Raw genomic sequence first — 25,697 nt, forward strand, 5'->3', positions numbered from 1 at the left:
CCTTTCTTGTCACAGAGAATTAAACAAAAGCTTACAGAAAACCCATGCAGGCCAATGGGAGTTACATATCACACCGGGGATAGCACAGAAGTCTACCAGAACTCTGGCTACTTTTCAACATCATAAGATCCCTGCTGAATGCTACTCAGGGTTGTAATTTGCAAGTTGAACTTTTTGGCCCAAGAGATACAAGCACAAAGACAATAACAAAAGCTGCAGAGAAATAATAGATAGTAGAGAGACAATGTATCAAAGAAATAATAAAGGTAAAATGTACGGAACACAACCATGGGAGCAATGAGAGATGTTGCTCCAGGCGATGTAAAGGAAACTGAACGCTGGATGGCACTATTATTCACACTGTTCAGTCATTTTACATTATGACCAGTCATGATCCTTTTCTGAAGGCTTTTTATCCTTTGTTTCAAAATCTCACTGTTATGTCTGAGCTGGACGGGAAATATCTTGTGTGTATCAGACGTAAATTATTGTCTTAAAAGGATGTATATACTACACACAATATTATGCGGATAACACAATATATTTATATAGCGCAACTAATAGGTGGGGGAAAAAGGAAATCTGGCCCTTATTAGCTAATGCGAGGAGATCCAACCTAAAAGCGAGCACTCGCCCTGATAAGGGTGACCCCACACCAGGAATCTGAAGCGACTCTCCCTAGTTGAAAACGGGGATAATGATAGTTATAGTATATAACAATATATGTAAACACAGATGTTACTTAAACACACTATGAACAAGATGATGCAACTATGCATACATAGTAACAAATCAGGAGACAGATGTAAATGGATCCCAGATTACACTTAAGACACACAGACATACTTGAACTGTAGGACATGAGCCTCAAACTGGACCAGAAACATCTTTAGCTTAAAGTATAACCGGTGTCCTCTGTTGGGAGGAGCCAGAATAAATATATACAGGCAAGTGCTGATTGGCTGGATGGGACACACGCCTCCCAGCCAACCAATTCATCCATACGCTAGCAGAGAAGTGCTGATGTCAGCATCCAACATCAAAATGACATTGAGCATGTGCCGCCATGACATTACCCAGGTCCCGATCCGCCTATTAAACTTGGTAGCAGGAAATACATTTTCTATATCTACCCCTCATTTCTCAATGCAGAGACTAAATATTAACCCCTTCCCAGCATGCACTGATCATGGAAGATACTGCAGCATAGTAGTTCTTTTATCCAACTGTACATATATATGACGCCGATTTGTGGGAACTCAGAAGCTGAGCCTTCAGAAACCAGAGCAGGGTTGCAACTGACAGTTGCGGTCCCCCTGCAGCTGCTGGGATCAGAGCTAGCTCCATTCCCAGCCAATTAACCCTATAGATGCCACTCTCAATGGAGGCCATCTATGGGGTTTGGAGAGGGGGATGGCTCCCTTCTTCACCCCACTGACACCCCTGCAATCAGATCATGGTCGCCGATGGTTGACCTGGCAAAATCATGGCCTCTGGGTCTGCTATGCACTGCGGCCTTTTCAGGTCACTTTCTTCACTGACAGAAAAGGGATCATTTGAGAGAATACACTATGCAGTATTTTCTAAGTGACCAAATGGTCACATAAGTCCCCTTGTGCTACAAATATATGTGGTTGAAAAAAACCCCACTCTACAAGATTGCTATATAGTTATGTTACCCATCTGCATGGTGCACACCATAGGAATAAATGAAAAAAAAAACTATGTAAGAATTGCTGATTTTGATCATATCACTTCCTAAAAAACAAAATAAATCAAGATCAGCTCAGTAGACAAAAAAAAAAGTTATGGCCTCCCAGAAAAAGGTGCCACAAAATATAGAAACAAGTGTTTTTGTTCAAAGGTAGTAAAGCATAAAGAAACAATATAAACTGAGTATTACCATAATTGTGTCGAACTACACAATAAAATTAACATGTCATTTACTCTCTGCAGTAAACACAGAACTGCTGTTTTTGATCACTACACTTGCCAAAAATAGAATATAAGGAGATCAAAATGTCACACGCACCCAAAAATAGTATCAATGAACGTGTCAACGTATCCCACAAAAAACATGCCCCCACACAGCATCATAGACAAAAAAAATAAAAAAAAGCTTTGTCCCTTTGAATAAGACCATGTAAGAAAAACTATTTTCTTTAAAAAAAATGCTCTAATTGTATAAAAGTAGTTAAACTTTTCTCTCTCTCTCCTTGAAACACAATAAAAAGCTTGAAATGCCAAAATGGTACCAATGAAAATGTCAGTTGATCCAGCAAAAACAAGTCCCAACACAGCTCTGCTGGTAAAACAAAAGAGAAAGTTATGGTTCTCCCTGATAATGGAGATCAAAAATACTTTTATTAGGCAAAAGTAGTAAAACATAAAAAAATATATAAATTTGGTATCATTGCAGTAACTTCCCTTCTGAGATCTGCTATGTACCCAGACAGTGGTTTATGTTCACACATGGAGCATTTCTGTACTTGGGAGACTGCTTAGAAAATTGTAGGTGCCTTTTCTACTCTTTCCCCTCTCCGAAAATGAAACACTTGGGGCTAAAACCATTATTAACCCCTATTATTGGAAAAATGTTAATTTTTAGAGATGAGTGAGCATCAAAATGCTCGGGTGCTCGTTACTTGAGCCAAACGTTTTGTAAAGCTCGAGAGCTCGTTTCGAGAAACGAACCCTGTTGCAGTCAATGGGAGACTCAAACATTTTCTATGATGACCCATGCTTGGTAGCTGCCTGCATATCTCTCTCTGTCTCTCTCTGTCTCTCTCTCCCTCTCTGTCTCTCTCTCCCTCTCTGTCTCTCTCTCTCTCCCTCTCTGTCTCTCTCTCTCTCTGTCTCTCTCTCTGTGTATCTCTCCCTCACTCTCTGTATCTCTCTCTCTGTCTTGCTCTCTGTCTCTCTCTGTCTCGCTCTCTCCTCCATTTTCTCGAGCAGCTGAGCACTGCGAGGTGCTTGGCTCGAGTAATGAGTACTTCGAGTATGCTAATGCTCGAACGAGCATGCTCGCTCATCTCTATTATTTTTTCATTTACATGGCCCAATGGTAACCCAATACTCCAAGCACCTGTGGGGTCAAATGCTCTTTAACTAAATTCCCTGTTGAATTTCTGGAGGAGCATTTATTTCAAAATGGAGACCCTTTTCAGGGGGTTTCCACTATACTGGTACCTCAGGGGGCTGTGACATGGCATCCAAACATTATTCAAGCAAAATCTGTGCTTCTTCCCTATTGAAGCCTGCTGTGCATCCAAAAAGTAGTTTTTAGCTACATGTGGGACATATCTGTACTCAGGAGAAATTGGTCTGCAGATTTTGTGGAGCTTTTTTTCATATGACCCCTTGGGAAAAAAATTGGGGTTAAGCATATGTGTTTTTGAAATAAAAAATGTAATTTTTCATTTTTATGGCCCAAAATTTACAATTACCACCAAACACCAATGGGGTCCAAACACGCTTTTTGTGGGTTGTTTCTGGTCTTGTCACTTCAAGGCCTCTGCAAACCTGAAATGGTGCCTGGAAAATGTCCCAATAAAAGGGAGGTCCCAAAATTCACACGGTGCTCCTTCATTTCTGAGGCTTGTGGTTGAGTCATTTTGCAGATTAGAAACATGTAAGATATTTCAAAAAATTGCAGCTTCAGGCCGCTTTCACATGGGCGACCAAATCGCGTGATTTTCTAGCGACGTGGCAGTGCTACTAATTGCATGCATGTGAAGCCTTCGCTTTCCGATGGCTTCCTTTACATTAGTGATGTTTTCTAGGCTGCTACATTGCGAGAAAGAAAATCATGGCTGTGCACGCATGTGTTTCCTGGATGAAGTGTAACTGGGATCAAGTGTACGTTTATGCAGTTAAACATGGAATGGCATAAAATTAATATCTGCCTATCCTCTCTCTCCTATCAACAGGTACGTGTCTCTCGCTCCAACTGAAGTGCCGAAACGCTGTGCTCCTCACCTCTGCCTAATCTGCACCATTGCTACCTTCTTGCATGTTTTCACTGTTATGTCTATGGTACGTGTCTGTTGCCTAGATTGAATATTACCCATATTTTGTGCATATTTGGTGCACCCTCCCCCATATAGCATCATCTCCCACCTCTATGTCCAGTTTTAGAGTGGAGGTGTTGCTTATGTTAGCAAGCCCTAAAAGCTCTGGGAGGGTCACTGGCTAGTTGCTTAATGAATCTAATTAAACTAGTCCCTCCCAGCTGTTGCCTGTTGCTTGGTTTTAAAAGTAGTTTTCATTCACTGATACACATATGGCTGTGCATGCATGTGTTCCCCGGATGAAGTGTGACCAGGATCAAGTGTACTTTTATGCAGTTAAACATGGCAGTTCGATAGGGCAAGAGACAGGTATGCAACATAAATTGTCTAAACACCTTGCACTTCCTGACCATCACTACTACTATAGTCTCTATTCTTATCTTTACCATTTTCTTTCAAACACTCCTCCAACAGCCACCTCTGATGCATTCTATCCTTTCTTCACCCATGCACAGCTCACATGCACTCTTCACTTTTCTAAGATGCCTCAATCCCCCTAAAGCCACAGGGAAATATAACAATCGCCCTCATAAATCCCTTAACCACCTGCTCACCCTCGCTATCCTGCTGCTACTAGCAGCAGAGGATATTTGTCCTAATCTTGGCCCACCCTCTAGTGCCCCTAACTATTACCACCTGCCCCACTGAGACACATCTTTAGCCCAACCACTCGTCTGTGTTTACCCTCCCCAGTTTTCTTTCAATGCGCACTCTGGAATTGCCAGTAAACATGCAATAAACTCCCCACCATCCACGACTTTTTCACCTGCCCCACTGAGACATCCTTCTACCCCAACCACTAGTCCATGCATACCCTCCCGAGTAGCAGTCATCTAACGCCCCCCCAGGTCCTCCGCGTCTGTTTCTGGATCACTTTACCGCCTGGCTAACCCACTTCCTCTCCTGCAAAATCCCAATCCTCATCCAAGGCAACTTTAACATCCCCAACAATTACCCCATCTCCCCCTCTGCCTCTTATCTTCTATTACTTACCTCCTCCCTTGGTCTCTCACAACTCACAGCTTGTCCCACTCACAGAAATGACAACACTCTTGATCTGCTCTTCCTCCGTCTCTGCTCTGCTTCCCACTTTACTAACTCCCTTCTCTTGCTCTCGGACCATAACCTCCTCTCTTTCTTTGTCAAGCTTCCTAGTATCTCCCCAACCCTTCCTACCTACCGCACATACAGGAACCTTCAGGCCGTTCACACCTAAAACTTTGCTGAGTCCCTACAGTCGTCCCTGTCCCTTATCTCTTTCCTTTCCTGCCCAAACCTACACTACTCTCAAATATGCCCTGGATAAGGCAGCGCACCCCCCCCCCCCCCCCCGTAACCCAAGCCATCCGATATAGACCGCTGCAACCCTGGATCACGCCTCAAACACAGACTTTCTCCACTTCAAATTCATCCTCAGAACCTACCATCTCACCCTCCGCCATGCCAAACAACTCTATTTCACCTCTCTTGTCTCCTCACTATCTTACAACCTTAAACGACTCTTTGACACTTTTCAATCCTTTCTCAACCCTAAATTGCAGCTCCAGTGTTGGATCTCAATGCCAATGATCTGGCTGCTTACTTCAAAAAGAAAATTGATGACATCTGGCAGGAAATAACCCCCAATCCCAGAGTAGCCCCAACCCTAATCTACCGGTAGCTTCTGCTCACTGTCTATTCTCAGACCAACAACAGAGGAAGAAGTTTTCAGATTGCTTTCCTCTGCTCTCCCCACCACCTGCGCTAGCGACCCTCTCTCCTCACACCTCCTCCAGTCCCTCTCCCCGGTAGTTATCTCCCACCTCACCACTATATTCAACCTCTATCTGACCTCTGGCATCTTCCCCTCCTCATTCAAACACGCTATCATATCCCCACTGCTAAAGAAACCAACTTCTGACTCGGCCGATGCTGCCAACTACCGACCCATCTCAAATCTCTCCTTCATCTCTAAACTATTAAAACACCTGGGTTACTCTGGCCTTATAAGCTATCTATCAGAAAACTCTCTTCTTGACCGCCTATAGTCCGTCTTCCGCCCTCTACACTTGTCGGCAGCCCGCAAGGGGCGGAGAAGGGGAGGGAGTTCAGCGCACTAGCTCTGCTAAGCTCCTGCCCCCTCCCTTTTCCAGCACCCAGTAAGACAGGGAGGGAGTTTAGCAGCGGCTCGCGTTACTAAAAATTTCTCCACCTCCCCTTGCCGGCACCTACCATAGGCTGCGAAGGGAGGGGAGGGATTTTAGCACACTAGCTCTACTAAGCTCCTGTCCCCTACCTTTGCTAGCCTCCAGAAGGGGAGAAGGGGGAAGGGGAGGGAGTTTAGCAAAGCTGAACTCTCTCCTCCCGGCTGACGGTATTTTGGGCTGCGGCGTATACACTGGTCACAGCTGCCTCTCATTCATGCGTTTCTTGGCCGCCATTAGGGCAGCCGAAAATTGCAGCGGCCGTGTAAAAGAGCCCTTATAGTGTGTGATATCAGTAATATCAGTTCTCAAGTCACTTTAAGTTATGACAAGTAATAAATAAGAAAAAACAAGTGCAGCAAGTAAAATGCAATCGAACACAAGTGCCCCGCTGCCGTCTAGTCATTATGTGCGCCAGAAAGAACAGCAGCTCTCTTCTATAGATTGTGTAATCAGAAGTCTGTAGTATTGCTGCAGCACACCCACCACGGGTCATTATTTCCAGATGGCCAACATAGCGTTGATTTCATTTCAGCTGGCTCATCAAGAAATATTGATTTGCTTCTGTAGGGCCGCACACCGCTCCGGTTAACGCAGTGTTTGTTGCTGCATTTTATACCTTTTATCTCAGGAGATCTGATATGGAACCTGAAGATTCCCGTTTGTTCAAATTATATCATAAAGAGGCTGAAAATCTAGAAATCAATTAAGCAGCAGCCGGTTGAAGCATTCCTCTATAAAGGCACCAGATGGAGAGATATGTGGAGACGTTTGACAGGAAAAAGTATAAAAATTCTTATTCCAATTGATTTTTTATCACTTTTTATGTTTCTTAGTTCATTTCATAAATGTAACGTGTCGGGATGATTCCCTAGACCTCACATTTATTGTAATAAGGGGATTTCTGAAATTCACCCTACTTGTATCTAAAGGATCATGATTCCCTCAGCTTCTGTAATATGCACTGTGAGGCCCCATAACTGTACGAGGCCAAAAGATTGAGCTTATTTGACATTTTATTGACAAAGTGGTTCTCCGGTTTTAAACTATGGATGCTCTATCCTCAGGGTAGGTTGTCAATAGTAGGTCAGCAGCAAGGTCCCACCACATAGGATCCCCACTGATCAGCTGTTCTCCAGCCAGTGTGCTGATTTCTACAAGAATCAAACAGCTCCGTTCCCACTGCAGTGGCCAAGCTTGGTATTGCAGGCCGGGGTCCTATTCATTTCAATGTCTGCAATAGAATAGAGCAGTAGCTTCCAATCTAATCCCTTTGTAGCGGCACTAACATCATATGCGTCCACTCAGCTGATTAACCAGGTTCCCGAGTGGTGGACTCTAGCTGATCAAGTATTGATGACGTATCCTGAGAATAGGTCATTGATAGTATTTGTGCCTGGAAAACCCCTTTTAACATTACCCTTCACTGGAAATAAGGGGCCTAGCTCAAACCCTAAAAAAACTGTTATCCCTCCTTTACCACATTTTTACAGTAGGCACTATGCATTCTAATAAGAAGCTTTCTCAGGGTGTCTGGTAAAACCAGACCCATACATCAGACTACCAAACAGTGAAATATGATTCATCACTCCTGAGAATAAGTTTCCATGGTCCAGAGGTGTTCTGCTTTACAGCACCCCAGCATGGCATTGTACGTGGTGTTCTATCAAGCTCCCAATGCCCAGTTCTTGTACTGATGTCACTTCCAGAAGCAGTTAGGGACTTTGTAGCGATGCAACAGAAACAAAACAATTTTATGTGTTACTGCTTGTTAGGTGAGAACTTCTGAGTTCTCTCTAAGCTACACCGGTGAATTGTACAGTAGCCCAATTATACTACTTAAAGTGCCCATAATTAAAGGGGTTGTCCCGCGGCAGCAAGTGGGTCTATACACTTCTGTATGGCCATAATAATGCACTTTGTAATGTACATTGTGCATTAATTATGAGCCATACAGAAGTTATAAAAAGTTTTATACTTACCTGCTCCGTTGCTAGCGTCCTCGTTCCCATGGAGCCGACTAATTTTCGCCCTCCGATGGCCAAATTAGCCGCGCTTGCGCAGTCCGGGTCTTCTGCAGTTTTCTATGGGGCCGCTCGTGTAGAATGCCGGCTCCGTGTAGCTCCGCCCCGTCACGTGCCGATTCCAGCCAATCAGGAGGCTGGAATCGGCAATGGACCGCACAGAAGCCCTGCGGTCCACGGAGACAGAGGATCCCGGCGGCCATCTTCAGCAGGTAAGTATGAAGACGCCGGACCGCCGGGATTCAGGTAAGCGCTGTGCGGGTTGTTTTTTTAACCCCTGCATCGGGGTTGTCTCGCGCCGAACGGGGGGTTTAAAAAAAAAAAAAAACCCGTTTCGGCGCGGGACAACCCCTTTAAGTTTATGGTTTTCGAATTTCACAGTAATTATTGGTACATGGAAGGTAGCGGTTTAGTCATAAAGCCAATTTTCACTGTCCTACAGGCTCTTTCGGAGGCCATGTGCATAGGGATACTCTCTCTAAGAAACCATCTTTCTAAGGCCTCTCGCACACTAGCATGTTTGGGTCCATGTTAATTCACAGGCAGCACACAGATCCATTATAGTCTATGGAGCTATGCATACTGTTGCGTTTTCAGACAGACCGGTGGTCCGCGTGAAAAAAATCACTGTATGCCCCGTTCTTGTCTGTATCATGGATTATATAAATTCAAATGCATGTCAATGTGTAGGCAGTCCTTGTATAGGACAGGTGTCCTAGTGGTGTCCGATGTAAGTTTTGACCGAACCTTTTGGACGCAACTTGCACACATGGCAAGTGTGCATCCAGCCTAAGGCCGAGGAAATCGTGTGAGATTTGTGCGTTGCGATATGCAGAAATCTAGAACAAATTTGGACCGCATTCTTTTGAATGGGTCATACACATGAGCAATGTTTTCGCGCACCGCAACACCGTATCTAGCTGTGTGATGTCACATTGCTGCCCCGGTATTTTCAATAGGGCCAGTGGCAGCAGTGACGGCCTCAGTGAAAGCAATGGGAGAACTTCATGATCCTGTGGCACCTTAATGGACTATCTACTTCATACAATATAGAACTATAATATGATTGTGCACATGAGGTGTTGTCTGGATGCTATACAATTTAAAAATATATATATTTAAGGGCGGCTTCAGATGAGAGTAAGTTGCACTGTACCAGTGCAACATATTTGCGAGGGGAATGAGCTTGATTTGCGCACCTGTCTGCACATAGAACTGTACTTTTTTACACCTGCTGAGCCAGTGCATATGCGTGCATAACATACCCCACCCTGATTTAGGCTATGCAGCCTAATCATGTCCAGATGTGTTCTTTTCCAAGTGGTTTTGCATATTGCATTTGCATTTGTGTATCTCCCATAGACTTCTATGGGATTTTTTGGTGCACAAAAATGATGGAAAATAGAGCAGATCCTGGAAATAAGAGTGAACACACTGAAATCTACTTTTTGTGGTTTGCACACACAATTTCTGCGTTTGCAAATACGACCACGTGAAGCCCCCCTAAATATGTTCAAACCATAAAAGTAGCGATAATTGCATGTCCTTCCTCTGGCAATCCAGCTCTGCAGCCCTGTGGTCCTCCTAGTCTTTGTTTTAGGGATGGCTACCACCTGACTGCTGCAGCCAATCAGAGGCCACAGTGATCAGGTGCCATTCTCCTAGCATCACGGCTCCCAACATCTGGGCGGTAATGTCATGAGAATGGTATGTGACTGCTGCGGCCTCTGATTGGCTGCAATAGTCAGATTGTAGCTGCTCCAAAGCAAACATGGGGAGAACTATGAGGCTGCACTGTGGGATTGCCGGAGAGGAGGTTGGGGGAAGTGTATGTCTGTACGTTAAATCCTACTTAATACCGAGGCAACGAGAAGATATAGGTGTTGGAGATGAATGCATGGAATCTCTGTAGGTAGAAATACAGGGATAAAAAAAATAACAAAATACTGCTAGTGGTTTTCTATAGGCCACCAAAAGCAAGAAGAAACTGAAATCTTACTATTAAAGCAGATAGAAAAGGTGTCAAACCGCAACAAAGTAATTATCATGGGGGACTTTAATTATCCAAGTATAATATGGGAAAAGGAAACCTGCAAATCTCACAAGGGTGATAAGTTCTTGAGAACAATCAAAGATAACTATCTTACCCAACTTGTGCAGGAGCCACTCTGGACTTATTATTAACCAACAAACCGGACAGAATAACGGGGGTGCAGATTGAGGGACACTTGGGAAATAGTGACCACAATATAATTAATTTCCAGCTGTCATTCAATAAGAAGCCTTATCAGGGAGCGACAAAAAAACTAAACTTTAGTAAAGCAAAATTTGATCAGCTCAGAACTACTATCGGTAACATTAATTGGGATAATGTCCTCAAAAATAACAGTACAGAGGACAAATGGGAAAAGTTCAAAGACTTCCTAATTACCTCATGTGAACAGTTCATAGCCTTTGAAAAGAACTACAAGTAGACGGAAATCAATGTGGCTCGGCAAGACTGTAAGGAGGGCAATAAACGAAAAAGCAAAAGCTATAAACTACTAAAACAAGAAGGCAGCGAAGAAGCGCTAAAAACATGTGGGGCAAAAAATAAAATATGTAAAGAAAAGATTAAAATTGCTAAGGAAGAAGCAGAAAGACTGATTGTCGAAGAGAGCAAAAATAACCCAAAACTATTCTTCAATTATATAACCAGTAAAAGGATTTGCACTGAAAGCAGCAACTAACAACTAATGCAGGAGAAACCATAGAGTACGATAGGGGGACGGCAAATCTATTAAATAGTTTTTTCTCCAGTGTATTCCCGAATGAAAAAGAAATGCCACACGAGATGCAGAGAAATAAAACAAACCCGCCACTAAATATTGCATGCCTAACAGAGGAGAAAGGGCAGAGCCTGTTAAAGAGGATTAACATCGATAAATAACCGGGCTCAGATGGAATACATCCAAGGGTTCTAAAGGAACTAAGTGATGTGATAGCTAGACTGCTGTTTCTTATATTTATCCAGGATAAAAATGATAAAAACTTAATCCAGCGCTCAGGTAGGGGACAGATGGAAAAATCTTGGACCGAAATATTAATGAGAAAGTTTATTGTTTGTTTATTTCCTATATTTATGGACACTATTGAGATCGGGGTTGTACCGCTGGATTGGCGTATTGCCAATGTGGTTCCAATATATAAAAAAGGGTCCAAAGGAGAGCCTGGTGACTACAGGCAGGTAAGTCTCACTTTAATAACTTGTAAAATATTTAAGGGGTTTCTGAGAGACGCCATCCGAGAATACCTCAGGGGGAACAACGGAATAACTCCTCACCAGCATGGATTCAGGAAGGGTCGATCATGTCAGACCAATCTGATCAGCTTCTACGAAGCTTCTATGAAGTAAGCTCTAGGCTGGATCTGGGAGAGTCTATTGATCTCGTATATCTGGACTTCTCTAAAGCATTTGACACCATGCCACATAATAGGTTGATACATAAAATGTGACAGCTCGGACTGGGTGAAAACGTGTGTATCTGGGTAAAGAACTGGCTCAAAGATAGAAAGCAGAGGGTGGTAATAAATGGTTTGTACTCTGATTGGGCCACAGTCGCTAGCGGGGTGCCACAGGGTTCAGTATTAGGCCCCATTCTGTTCAATATATTTATCAATGACCTGATAGAGGGGCTGCACAGCAAAATATCAATATTTGCAGACGATACAAAATTATATAAGACAATTAATACAACAGAGGACAATGTACGGCTACAAACGGACCTGGATAAGCCAGGGGCTTGGGCAGAAAAATGGCAAATGAAGTTCAATGTTGATAAATGTAAGGTTCTGCACATGGGCAGGAGAAACGGATGTCACCAATATACACTAAATGAGGTACTGCTAGGGAAAAGTGAGATGGTAAAAGACCTGGGGGTACAAGTGGATTGTAGATTTAACTTGAGCAACCAATGCCAGCCAGCTGCTGCAAAAGCAAATAAAGTCTTGGGGTGCATTAAAAGAGGTATTGGGGCGAGGGGTGAGAACATTATCCTCCCACTATATAAGGCACTTGTCAGGCCCCACATGGAATACTGTGTACAGTTCTGGTCACCGGCGCTCAGGAAAGATGTTACAGTGCTTGAGGGAGTTCAAAGAAGGGCAACTAAATTAATAAACGGAATGGGAGGACTGGAATACCCAGAGAGGCATCAAAATTGGGATTATTCACCCTGCAAAAAAGATGGCTAAGGGGCGACCAAAAAAGTCAGGAAAAATTATTTTTTCTCCAAATGAGCTAAATTAGCTCGTTGTTTTTTTCTTTTTTGCCTTCCTCTGGACCAACAAGGGGGGAGGAGTTGAAACAGGTTGAACTAGATGGACATTGTCTTCAATCAGCCTAACATGCTATGTTACTATATTAAGTACCTCTGCTTTATTATTTTAAAAGATTTGGATGCATTTTAAAAAACTCAGACAACCCTTTTAAAAAAAAAATTCACAGCTCCTTAAAACTACTTTGAACTTTTTTATTTTCCTTGACATTTTTCTACAACTACAAGCGAGTGTCGATGTAACCAATGAAATGTATAGTGCTGAATAACATTCTCCTCTGGTATAGTAAATCAGAACATCAATGTAAGGCTGGATTCAGACGACCGTATATCGGCTGGGTTTTCACGCCCAGCCAATATACGTCGTCTCTCTCTGCAGGGGGGGGGGGGGAGCCTGGAAGAGCCAGGAGTAGGAACTGAGCTCCCGCCCCCTCTCTGCCTCCTCTCCGTCCCTCTGCACTATTTGCAATGGGGAGAGGTGGGGCGGGGGCAGGGCTAATTCGAGCAACTTAGTCCCGCCCCATCCCGCCTCCTTTCATTGCAAATAGTGCAGAGGAGCGGAGAGGGGGTGGAGAGGAGGCAGAGAGGGGGCGGGAGCACAGTTCCTGCTCCTGGCTCTTCCATCCTCCCCCCCTGCAGATGAGGACACCGTATATCGGCTCGGCGTGAAAACCGAGCCGATATACAGTCGTCTGAATCCAGCCTTAAAAGCCATATAAGGTTTTGTAAGGTGTAAGCATCACTGACTATTTAGTTTGCTGAGAAGTAGTCGGCACACTTTATGACTATTGCTAGTGTCAATGAATAGGTGCTTGATGGCATGGGGTCATTGCTGTACACACAGATCAGTGAGAGGCATGTTTGCCCTAGCAAATATATCCACATTAATAAGTCTTTTTTGACATTGGAAAGCAAATAAACAGAAATGCTAGCTGGGAGCAGCGCAGTGAGAAAAATAAGCATATGCACATCAATCAGGAGAGACAAATAACCAGCGACAGTGCAGCCTCCCTGCAGTGCTACAATATTGATAGAGTTCTATTAACGGCTACATCAATGGACATAGGAAAAATAACCCTTCTAGGCTCTTAAAGGTAAAGAGAAAGTATTTGCAAATGGCCAACCAGAACATGGATTGATTTAATTACATGACTTTTTACGTATCTTCAACAGAATACCATAAAAAGGGTTTTCTTAAAGCATGGGGTTATCTTTCATCGCCCCCTCCCCACATCTTACACTCTGTGTTTAAAGTTTGTGAAATTAGTTAGCAGTCTATTTTTCTTTATAGACTTTTATACTTCTACAGACTTCTTTGTATGTTTATGTTACATTTCTGATTCCCACATCTTTTAGGGCTTCCATCGCGGAATTCCGCAGCGTGAAATAACCCACGGCATGTCCTATTTGCCACGCGGACGGCTTACATTGTAGTCAGTGGAAGCCGGCCGTCACACTATACTTCCGCTGTAACACAGCAGAAGTATAGTGTGAATACTCGCTTATATGACACTGCCGACACGTCATATGACACTGCCGGCGCGCCATGCGCTCTACTGAGCATGTACGCTGACGCGTCATGTGGGAGCTGCACAGCGGATCCGGAGGTGGGTATGGGGTCTTTGGGGGGCGCCGTGACGGACTCCGCTGCAGTATTCCACTTGCAGACCCCGTTACGGCCGTGGGCATGAGCCCTTAGGTGTAGAGTTTAAAAACAAAATAAACGTTCATATAAACACCTAAAACTAGTGTTTAACACTATAGGAGATGAAGAATTGAGCTAAGTAGCCACACGTAAAAAAGACTTGTATATATTAATAGATCATAGACTGAACATGAGTCAACAATGTGATGCAGCAGCAAAAAAGGCAAACACAATTCTGCGATGTATTAAGAGAAGCATAGTCTAGATCACGTGAGATAATTATCCCCCTGCACAGGGATCAGCCCTATTCTCATTTGCACAAAGAAAGACTAGAAGCAATGGAATGAAACTGAAAGGGAGGAGACACAGATTAGATATTAGACAGTGAGGGTGATGAATGAGTGGAACAGGTTACCATGGGAGGTGGTGAGTTCTCCTTCTATGGAAGTCTTCAAACAAAGGCTGGACAAATATCTGTCTGGGATGATTCAGTGATCCTGCATTTTATGATTCTAAACACAAAGAGAGAGCATACAAACTCTATACAGATGTTCTCTTTGGTCAGATTTGAACCGAGGATCATAGTGCTAATAGAAACAGTGCTAACCACTAAGCCAACATCCCTCATGACACCTCCTCTTTCCCTTCCTCTTTCTTCTTCTCCTTCCGAAATATGGGAGTTCAAGTCTGTGCAGCACCTAACTTTCAGTAAAGTTTGACTCAAATTTGAGTTCTACGGATTTGGTTCGCTCATCTCTATCAGAGAATAGCTCATTCTCCTGCAGAAAGCTGTTATAGAAAAATATAGTGGTGCCCTCCGGAAAATTGCAGAAACTCTCTAGCATCCATAGCTTCTCTTTGTTGTACCTTGAGTGATCATCTATATGAAAACATGCCAATACGGAAAGGCCAAATGTGTTTTCATATGGGCATTTTCATTCTAGCTGGAGTCCTGGCTTTAGAGCAGCCTTTAGGCACATACCTACTATTGAGCACCCTTAGTGACTCAGCAGTCCTGTGAAAGGCAGGAGTGACTAGTCAGGGGCCATTGACTGGTTACTGACAGCTCGCTTCCTCCCAGAAAACACAGGAAAGAAAGGAATAGGTGAAGGGGAGAAGGGGTCTGTCTGGCACTATGGGCCGAGAAGGCATGCAGACACTGAAAATGGAGGCCACAATTATGCTTTATGGTAAGCAAGGTCTATTCTGTATTCTTTGGCTAAAATGGTTTTTATAGGGGGCTCTCCCTTGCAGGCACATTCGCAAGAGTATTTTTTCTCCAGTAATTGTACCTGAAGGCACTCTTTGGCAGGTACAGTATGTAAAGGCACTCTTTATCAGGCACTCTTTAAGGGGCACTCCCTGCTAGACACAAGAAAGCCATGGTCAGCTACACATTTGTGGACACAATGTAGTATCACAAGATGGACATTTAATGCAAATAAGGAAGATGGAACAATGCCTATGCTGCGAATAAATGCGAATAAATGTCCAACCCTTTATACAAGTCTTTGAAACAATAATTGGGAATTGCTACATGAGTAGCCATCCTCTAATGTCAAGATGACATAAGGTGCGTCTGACGTGAGATGCTCTTACTGAGCGTTTCTCTATACTGGGACATTGAGTGGGGGTCTCGAGCGGGGGACTGTGCTCTATGATATTTATATGCCCTAATAGGACGTATGAACAGGTGATGCCATCTTGGCACAACCCTATAAAATCAATTAGCGTACCCCTAGCCTATGCTGTAGTAGTGTGCTATGCAGGCAATTATCACACCTGTTTTACCATGAATGGTCAAGGTTTTGCAATGATTTTATCGGCAGCGCTATAGGCAAAACACACAAATTGCCATTATATCAATTGGAAATGGTGAATTTCCTTTAGGCCTCAGTCACGCCAGCGATTTTATGCAGCTACTGGAGCTGCGTTGAAAAATTGTGACCATGTGAAGCATAGAATTCCAATGCATTCATTCACATCAGCAATTCTTGGTCGCATGAAAAAAACTTGCGCCCTCCAAATAAGAAATCGGCAAATGTTTTTGGTCGCCAACTTTTCCCACTGCATGAAAAGATAGGTTTTGACCTATCTTTTGCCGAAAAACACTGGAAGCTCCCTAGACTCCTATGGAAGCTGAAAAAAAAAAAGGAGGGGGTGGGAGTTTACCTGCGTCCGGTGCCCGGAAAAGAAGACAGTTGCCGCTATTTAAGCTATTGAGGCTATTAGAAGTCATTCCGAAGAATTTCTGCACTGCTGCGTATTTTTCCTACTATATGCCCGTCTGAACGGATGAGAAAACGCTAATCAAGCTTGGTACTCGATCGCAGTTATTCTTCATTGATGCGTTTTTCAGTCGCGATGCGGCCAGTGTGGAGACGCATCACCCGTGTGAATGAGGTCCTATTTTGCGCTTATCTTGTCTTACCTTTATGTAATAACAGTAAAGTCATCAAACAGACTCTGTGCGTTATTAATGAGAAGCCGAGGAAACGACCGCAGACGTGACTCGCATACATATATCTCCGCCTTGGAAGGGAACATTTTAGAAGCAATGTTTTATTAGGATACAGTATGTTCCGTGTGAAAATGGGTTTTCTTTCATTATATGAATGCCGGTAAATTGTAAAATGTTCTCTTGATATTTATATACTGCAGACTAAGACACAACCAGCAATGTTTTTATCACTAGAATAATGTGATGTCCCAAAACACCAGTAATTATGGTTCAGAGATGACACCGGCAGACAGATAAAGTTTACCTTGACTTTTAAGGCACCTTTGTGCACTTCCCATTGAAGCCTATGGAGACCTTTGGTGTGCAAATGTGCAGAACAGTAGAGCATACTGTGTTTTCTTTTTTTGCGTGACCGCCATGCACGCGCAAAATGCCGAAATGTGAACAAACCCATTGAAATAAATTAATTCAGTTCTCTGCATATTGTGCTCATGTATAGGCCCGTGATTTCAATTGGTTCATTCATACTGTTGTATTTTGCGCACGTATTTCGGTCACGCAAAAAACAACCATGTTCTATTTCTCAGCATATTTGCGCACCAAAGGTCCCTATAGGAGACAGAAAAAAGAACACATCTGGAACTCATTAAGACTAATTAGCCATTTCAATTGTGTGTCTTTGCCACTCGCAAACGAACATGCGGGCGCACAGCAAAATACACCAATGCGCACACAAAAAGCATCACTCATTCTGCCAAAACGCTACGCTTAGGTGTGAATCCGGTCTATGGGCTTATTCACACGAGCGTATATTGGCTTTCACGGCTGGCCAATATACGCTACCATCTGAGCAGTCTTCCCCTTCCCTCCCCCTCGCCGGCTCACCTCCTCTCTCCTCCCCTCTGGCTGTTTGCAATGGGAGCGATGGGGTAGGGGCAGAGTTAAGCTTCACCCCCATCCCGTTCCTGCCATTGCTGACTATGGACAAGGAGTAGGGAGGGTGCGGGAGCTTAGCTTTGCCTCCGTCCCGCCCCCTCCCATTGCAAACAGCTGGAGGGGAGGAGAGAGGAGGTGAGCCACTGCCTAGCCACTTGTCTTTAGCCATGAAGCCCCCAATGTGGTCTCTCTCCTCGGACAGCGTGTCGTGGCATGGTGGCCTCGACACAGGCCAAGACTTGTCACCTTATTATGTGGGACAAGGATTCATGCACCATGTGCAAAGACTTCTGGTGTTATCTGTCTTTGCTGCATGATGCATGCTTGATTAGTTATGCCTGGGAAAAGGTTGGAGGTGTGCTTCCCTAATTGTTGTACTAGTCTTCAGGTTTGGACTGGCTTTATATTCTCACCCCTCCCTTGGCTCAATGCTGCTTATTCAGTTCTCTAGAGGAAAGCCTAGAGTGTGGTGTTCCTCTAGGCTGGGTGAATTGCTACATATTCAGATAATTGCTGTTGCTTGCTATCTGTTGTATTTTGGTTTCCCTTATTGTTGTTGCTCGGTGGTGTCAGTTCACCTCTCCAGGGGTTTCTATAAGGACAATCAGGGCCCAGAAAGAAGACTGTGGGGCCGCCTTTTGTCAAGGCGATGACTAAGCTTTAGGCAGTGACCCGTCACCTCCCTGCTAGGTTAGGGTCAGGTTTCCTTCCCCCTGGAGTGGTGCTACTGCATAGTGTGGTGTTTTCTTATTTTCCCGCAGTGTGTACACTGCCATGCGCCGTGCTCTTGTGCCACACAGGCTTTATACACTGGCTTTCAAATTTCTGGTGTGGCGCGCACTGTTCTACAGTGCATAGTGTTACAACTGCAGTAGTGTGAACGTCACCCTGCGTCCGTGCTGATTGTGGTGCTTGTGTGCCGCACAGACGTGACACAGTGATCTGTTATGTGTTACTGCAATATCCTTTCTTCTCTTTTAATAACGTTCCTGCTTGAAGCATCATCGGTGGGAACGATGTCCTTCTTCATGCTAAAAATGGGCAACGGCGGTTGCAACCATATCTATTCTCATCGACACTCGATGAGTAGGCTCTTTCCCCCCACCTCCGAGTTTCGCTGATCTTCCGAGACTACCAGCGCTCATTCCTGCCGCAAGGAAATTCTTCAATCCTTAAGCCCACTATGCCCCTTCCTGCCAGGGGCCACAAATACCACCAAGTGGCCCCTTTTCCTTTGAACGAATGGCAAATAAATTTCCATGGAGATCCTCATCTGAATGATATCACAGCGAACAACAAGTGAACAATAAGCACCTTATGTAAAAGCCTTCAAACAAATGTATTTCATGCACTTCAGCGACTTTTCTGAGCGACTGTGTGAATGATAGGTGCTTTATGTAAAGGTACCCTAACAGACAATTAATAAGAAAGTAAAACAGAACACAACCAATGATCAAATCCAAACACTCTTGTGATATAATCGTAGCCAGGAGGATACATGGAAACACTACTGTGAAAATCCAAATAGAACTCTAATCGAATTCTGGAGGCTTCATTCAGAACTGCTGGTGCAGATTTCATATAAAACCTTAGACAAAATAGCTTTATCCATGTCAGTAGGGTCCGTCGGCACCATTTGCTTCACTCATGTTCAGTATTTGGGACCTCTGCTATTCTTGTTGCTCAACTCCTGGGAGGAGGTACCCAAAAGAAACGGGAATGATGTTCCAATAGGCAGGTGCATTCTTATGATGGAAGAACCACTTACCTGTTTGCCCCCACAGCGCTGAGCATAAAGAAATTTTTGATGAAAAACGGCATGACCCCCTCCACTCACCCTCCGTATTCACCCGATCTTGCTCTGTGTAAGGGCTAATTCCCACGGGCGGATTTCCACCGCGTATTACGCGGTGGAAATCCGCTGCGTTGCCCTGCAGCTATTAGGTTCTATTGAACCTAATAGCGCAATGCTCACGGTGCGGAATTCCACTGTGGAATTCTGCACCGTGAAATCACACGTCCTCACCTGCGGCACCGCAGGCGTACCCGCGGACGGCTTCCATTGCAGTCAATGGAAGCCGTCCGTCACGCTATCTTCCGCTGTAGCACAGCGAAAGATAGTGTGAAAACGCTTCCCCGCCCACCGCTAGCCACATCATATGACGCGTCCGGCATGTCATGTGATGCTGTGGGCGTGTCATATGACGCGGCCGGCGGGTCATGCGCTCTATTGCGCATGTGCGCCGAAGCGTCATGCGAGACGTCAGGCGACGGATCCGGAGGTAAGTATGGGGTCTCTGGGGGGGGGGGGGGGGGCGGAATTACGTTTGCGGAGCCCGTCATGGCCGTGGGCACTAGGCCTAACTATTTTTTACGAGCGCTTGGGGCCGTGGAATAGAATGCAAAATTTTGCTAACTACATTTTTTTGTATAAATCAGCGATTACAAAACAGGCGAAAAACTGAACAACTTTTTGGGAAAAAAAAATCACTAGAACCAAACGCACCTTTCCTCAACAATGTTGGCTGGTGTACCCCCTCAGAAGGGTTCTGCCGACATTCACCGAGCAACAGAAGCCAGAACTAGCAACGCCCCACACACTAGAAGAAGATTCCTGTATCCATTGGGTTCCCCCTCATATAACGGAGCCAAATATCGGCCGCAGATAGGACAGACCCTTGCACTAGATGACATACAGAACAACACAGCCTATAAATGAATACACCGATTATTCCAACATCATCATGAAGGAATGACGATTTAGGATAAAGACAAACACTATTGTCACATCCCCACAATGGCGCACAGCTCCTTTGTGTATACACTGACTATTTTGACGCCATTGCAATGAGCACAGCCTATATAAGAATGCAGAGACTATTGGGACTCCACCACAAAAAGAACTTAGCCCAGCAATCAGAATGGTACAGCAAAGACTATTGTTACATTAAAACAAGAGAAGCTCAACCAGCAATAATAAATTCAACACTATTGTGATATCACGAAGAATATTAACCCCTTCCAATCCACTGTCTGTCGTCTAAAGACATTCTGATTGAAGGCTGTACAGCTTCCGATGTCGGAAGACGTCAGACAGGGTATTCTTACTGTAGATTACTGTCCGCTCTGTTGTCGGGGGCCTCTCCAGCATGTCATATACTGCTGTACTGGCTCTAGCCAGCAGATGGCGCAATTGTATAATGGCAGAAAGAGAAAAACCCCTAGGAAAACCCTGAATCCAAAATTGGATTGCAAAGGGTTAACAGATATATAAATAAGAGCATATAGACAAACACTACAGTGAGAGTATCACACAAACCACAGCCTCCTGACATCATTACCATAGAATATGGACATAACCGCTTAAGGGGGTTTTCATTTTTGGTTTCTCCACCCCACTTTCACGAAATCCTAAATATTTTATTTTCCTATGCCCGTAGCTGTCTGAGAACTTGTTATTTGTGGGACCAGCAGTATCTTTCAATTGTACCATTTAATGTACTGAAAAATGTTTAAAAATTCCAAGTGGAGTAAAATGAAAAAACTCAACGGCGTCATCTTTGGAGAGGGGTCTTGTTTTTATGGCATATAAACTGAGGGCTTATTCTGACGTGCGTATATTGGCTGGGTTTTCACGCCCGGCTGATATACGCTGTCTCTCTCTGCAGGGGGAGGAGGCGGGCCGGGACGGGAGCAGTGCACTGAGCTCCCACCCCCTGTCCGCTCCTCATCACTGTTTGCAATGGGAGGGGTGGGACAGAGGTGGAGCTAAGTCCTGCCCCCTCTCATTGCAAATAGTGGTGAGGGGTGGAGAGGGGGCAGGAGCTCAGTGCATTGCTCCTGGCCCGTCCCGCCTCCTCCCCCTACAGAGAGGGACAGCGAAATCGGCCGGGCGTGAAAACCCAGCAGATGTATGCACGTCGGAATAAGCCCTGAGGCAAAAATGACATGGGTCAGTATAATAGCAATTTTATTTTATTTTTTTGCTGTACTACTTTAAAAAAATTAATTATCTTTTAAAAAATTTTATTTTCTGACGTCATCTTCTGACTGCCATCAATTTTTTTATTGTTCCCTCCATGGGGTCGTTTGAAGGCCTTTTTATGGGATGGACTGTGGATTTTAAGTGTACCATTTTAGAGTACATATGACTTTTTGATCGCCTTTTAGTACATTTTTTTTCTGAGAGACGGAGTGACGAAAAGGAAACACAATGCTGTAATTTTGTATTTTTGTCTGATGGCGTCCATTGTGCGGGAGAAATAACGCGTTATTTTAATAGATTGGACTTTAACAGATGCGGCGACACCAAATGTGCTTTGATTACAAATACGGTAAAAAGGAGCTTTTAAAACTTTCATTATCCTTTATTTTTTGCAATCATGAAAAAAAGTTTTTTTTCCACTTATTTTTACTTTTTTGTCTTGAACTTGCGATGATTTGATTGCATATATCATACATTGCAGTTCTTATTTTGTTCATTTTGACTCCCAACTAGCGCAATAAAAGGGATCAAAGAAGCTGTATGTACCCCAAAATGGTACCAAGAAAACACTACGGCTCGTCACCCAAAAAACAAGCCCTCACAGAGCTCCGTTCATTGAAAAAAAAAAAGTTATGGGAATTTTGAATGCAACGATGTAAAAATAATAATTTCCCAAAAAAGGGGTTCTACTGTGCAAAAGTGGAAAAAACTTAAAAAAGAAAAAATCATTTTTGGATCGCTCTAATCGTACTGACCTGCAGAAAAAAATGCATCATGTTATTTATGATTAATGATAAGTGATGAGCGAGTAGTGCCTCAGCCGAGTATCTCCCCGCTCGTCTCTAAAGATTCGGGGGCTGGAGGAGGGCGGGGAGGAACGGAGGGGAGAGCGGGGAGGAACGGAGGGGAGAGCGGGGAGGAACGGAGGGGAGATCTCTCTCTCCCTCTCCTCCCCCCCCCCCCCCCCCCGCTCCCCGCCGCAACTCACCTGGTCACCCGCGCCGGCCCCTGAATCTTTAGAGATGAGCGGGGAGATACTCGGCTAAGGCACTACTCGCTCATCTCTATTAATGATGTAGAAAAAGAAAACTTGGCAGAATTGATGTGTTTTTTTCTCTCTCTGCCCTCCAAAAAGATGTAATAAAAGTTTTAAAACACATTATATGTACCCTAAAAAACAAGCTGCATTTCCTGTGTCTCAATCATTTTGACAACTTGTTATAAGACCTCTGCCACAGTTTAATCCTCCAACACAAGGCTAAATATTGAAATATTAGTAGCAGTGTCTCTGCACAGATGTCCTACATCCTATTGTGCCTTACATGCTGAAACTAGTCAAACAATGCAAGGCACAGCTAATTGTTCAACCTGTCGTCGGCTCCCCTGCAGTCCTGTACTGCAGCTGGCAGATTACTGCATACAGCACCATAAATCTCACCATAGACATTAAATACTTGTCAGCAGTGATAGTCCTGCCAGCATCTCAAATCAGCAATATCTCCAATAATGTGAACTAATATGTCAGTGAAGGTGGAATTACTGAGAAGCATCCCCAGCATCACTTTGCAGGACAAGTACAGGAAAACTTAATTTCTTTCTTTAAATAAGTCCAATAGACATATTCTTGATGAAAAAAGCAAACTAATACCATACCTATGGCAAATATAGGCGGTCATCTTCTGCTTATGTTTGAAAAAATTAAAGGGGTTGTCCAGTTGTATTGAAAGCTTATCCTCAAGTCAGATCATCACTAGTAGATTGGCAGGGGTTTTCCGTTTAGGACCCAGCTGCTTGCCTCCCGGTGTGCTCATGCACTGTACTTATTTCTGCAGGACAGCCCAGTTCCTACTGCAGTGGCCATGCTTGGTTTTACAGGTTCCCATTGAAGACAAATGGCCTGTAATACCAAACCTGGCCACTGCAGTGGGAACAGAGCTGTCCTGCAGAAATCAGCTCAGTCAGCAAGCATGGTAATTGGTGGGGGTCCTGAACAGCAGATGCCCAGCAATCTACTAACGATGATTTATCCTGAGGGTAGGCTATCAATACTTTACAACTGGATAACGCCTTTAAAGCCGAGTTCCAAAACTATAATATTCATGGCCTTGCCTATTATTAGGGCAGCCTTCGATGTTCGATCATTGGGGGTTTGACTTGTGGGAAGCCACCGATCAGTACAATTAAGGTGCTGTGAAACTTCACTTGGAATGGGTGAGCTACAGTTCCAGGTCATACAAGTGAGCCTCTGTGCATATGATGGGGACACAGAGCTCACATGAATATCACGACCCCTTTATTGTACCTGTTTCTAGTGTCCTACAGGTCGGACACACACCAAACAAACAGTGAAACAGTGATGGCCACTCCTAAGGATAGGATAGGAGAAAATGTCTCTGTCTTCACTTGTCAACCTTATTTCCTCTCCCTATTGCCTTAACTATTCACTCACAATGAATTTACTGATAAATGCATCTCCAGAGAGGATGGAGCATTTACTCTCACTGAGGCATCAGATTACAGTTTTCCATAGAACTCTATAGAGAAAGGATGGGGAGGAGGGAGAAGCTGTAGAGTGAGAGAGAGGCAGAGAGATACTCTTACAAATATGCTGGTGAAAGCAAGAGTCTTATCTCACTCCAGCTACATTGCCCTGTATAATGTCCTCCATGTTGCTTGTTGCTTTTGGGAGGGGGTGCTATAGAAAGATGGAGAGATGTGTCTCCACTTCTGTGTGCTTTGTATATGAGATGATATAGTAGCTAGTCTTCTGCTCCCCCTAATCTCACTATAGGCTCTATAGATGTCTATGGGCAATTGTAATCTAATCTCTCAGTAAAGTTGAAAGCTATATCCTATGCAAAGACAAGTTTCATCAGTTATCTAAGAGTGAATGAACAGGTTATCGGGTAGTGGGGAGGAGGGGAGGAGGAAAAGAGCCTGATAAGTGGAGTAAGAGGAATTCTGGCCTAATAAGACATTACAAAGTTTATTACATTTACTTTCAGTGATTTATAGAAAGTTGCTTATAATCGGTTGTACACTTTAAGACACCTGAAATACTTCTTGTTAATTAACAATATTCAGGTTTTTGAAATTATTACCGGTATCTATATGCAGAGTGTCAGTTCAATAAATGTCTTACAATAGTCACGTTAAAAAGTTCAACTCCTGGAACTTACCGAGAACCCATGGTAATATCATCCACTCAACCACAGTGGGGGGAGGTCCTTGCATGTGCAAGTCAGTCCTAACTATGTGTTGGGATGCCAAAAGCAAAAGGAATAGGAACGTGAGATATGAGCCTGTGTGGCAGATAAACTTGATGAATGGCTTTTTAATGAACAGTCCCAGCCTGCTCTTGGGTGCGATCAAATATGCCAAAGAAAGCACAGGAAAAAGCAGTCCAATGGTGATGCAGGTCAACAGCTTCACTGCCCAGTGCTTCCGGCGCCAACCTGGGAATCCATCGTACCACAGTGTAGCCAGTAACTGCTGACAGTTTGGCTGGGCCACAAACTGGAAAGATAAAAAGAAATATATTAGAGGAGATCCATTAATTGTTCTATAGTAACATACTACATCTGTTCACAGTGATGTTTATACCTTTCAGATATAGTAAGAGCCAAGAATACAATTGACAGCTAACATTACCTATGGAATATTCCATTGTAGAACTAGGTCTCTTACATTGAAGTGGTAGTGCCTTGAATAGGAGATAAAACAAATACATTGCCTCACCGCCCACCATATTGATGCAAGGTAGTTCAGTATTAAATCATGTCTCCCACTGTTCATATGTGCATAAAAAAAATGCTTCACACATTAGCAAAATGCACGTGACCATGGCTCTGAACCCATTGGTCTCTATAGAGCCAGCGCTATTGCCTCCGGCCCCATTGAAAGCAATGGGATGAAGGCAACCCCCGCAGTGATTTTTGGGGAAGGGCTTTAAATATAAGCCCTTCCCTGAAAATCATCCCTAGGTGTAGAAAAAAAAAATTCTCATCTAGCAGTGCTGCCCGGGCTCAGGTGAGTCTTCTCTCTGCAATGCCGGCACTGATCTAAAGCACTTTTAAA

At 43.9% G+C, this 25,697-nt stretch overlaps 1 protein-coding gene across 1 annotated transcript in view; it reads right to left on the reverse strand.

Moving 5' to 3' along the window:
- The window catches only part of TRPC5 (transient receptor potential cation channel subfamily C member 5), a 207,797-nt gene that overhangs the window by 60,339 nt on the left and 121,761 nt on the right, over positions 1-25,697 (reverse strand). Inside the window, exon 3 of the mRNA XM_066579874.1 lies at positions 24,800-25,136. Within this exon, the coding sequence (XP_066435971.1) occupies positions 24,800-25,136 (337 nt within the window). The remainder of the gene's footprint in view (positions 1-24,799; positions 25,137-25,697) is intronic.

The sequence above is a fragment of the Eleutherodactylus coqui genome, chromosome 10, assembly GCF_035609145.1.
Source record: "Eleutherodactylus coqui strain aEleCoq1 chromosome 10, aEleCoq1.hap1, whole genome shotgun sequence".
NCBI lineage: Eukaryota > Metazoa > Chordata > Amphibia > Anura > Eleutherodactylidae > Eleutherodactylus > Eleutherodactylus coqui.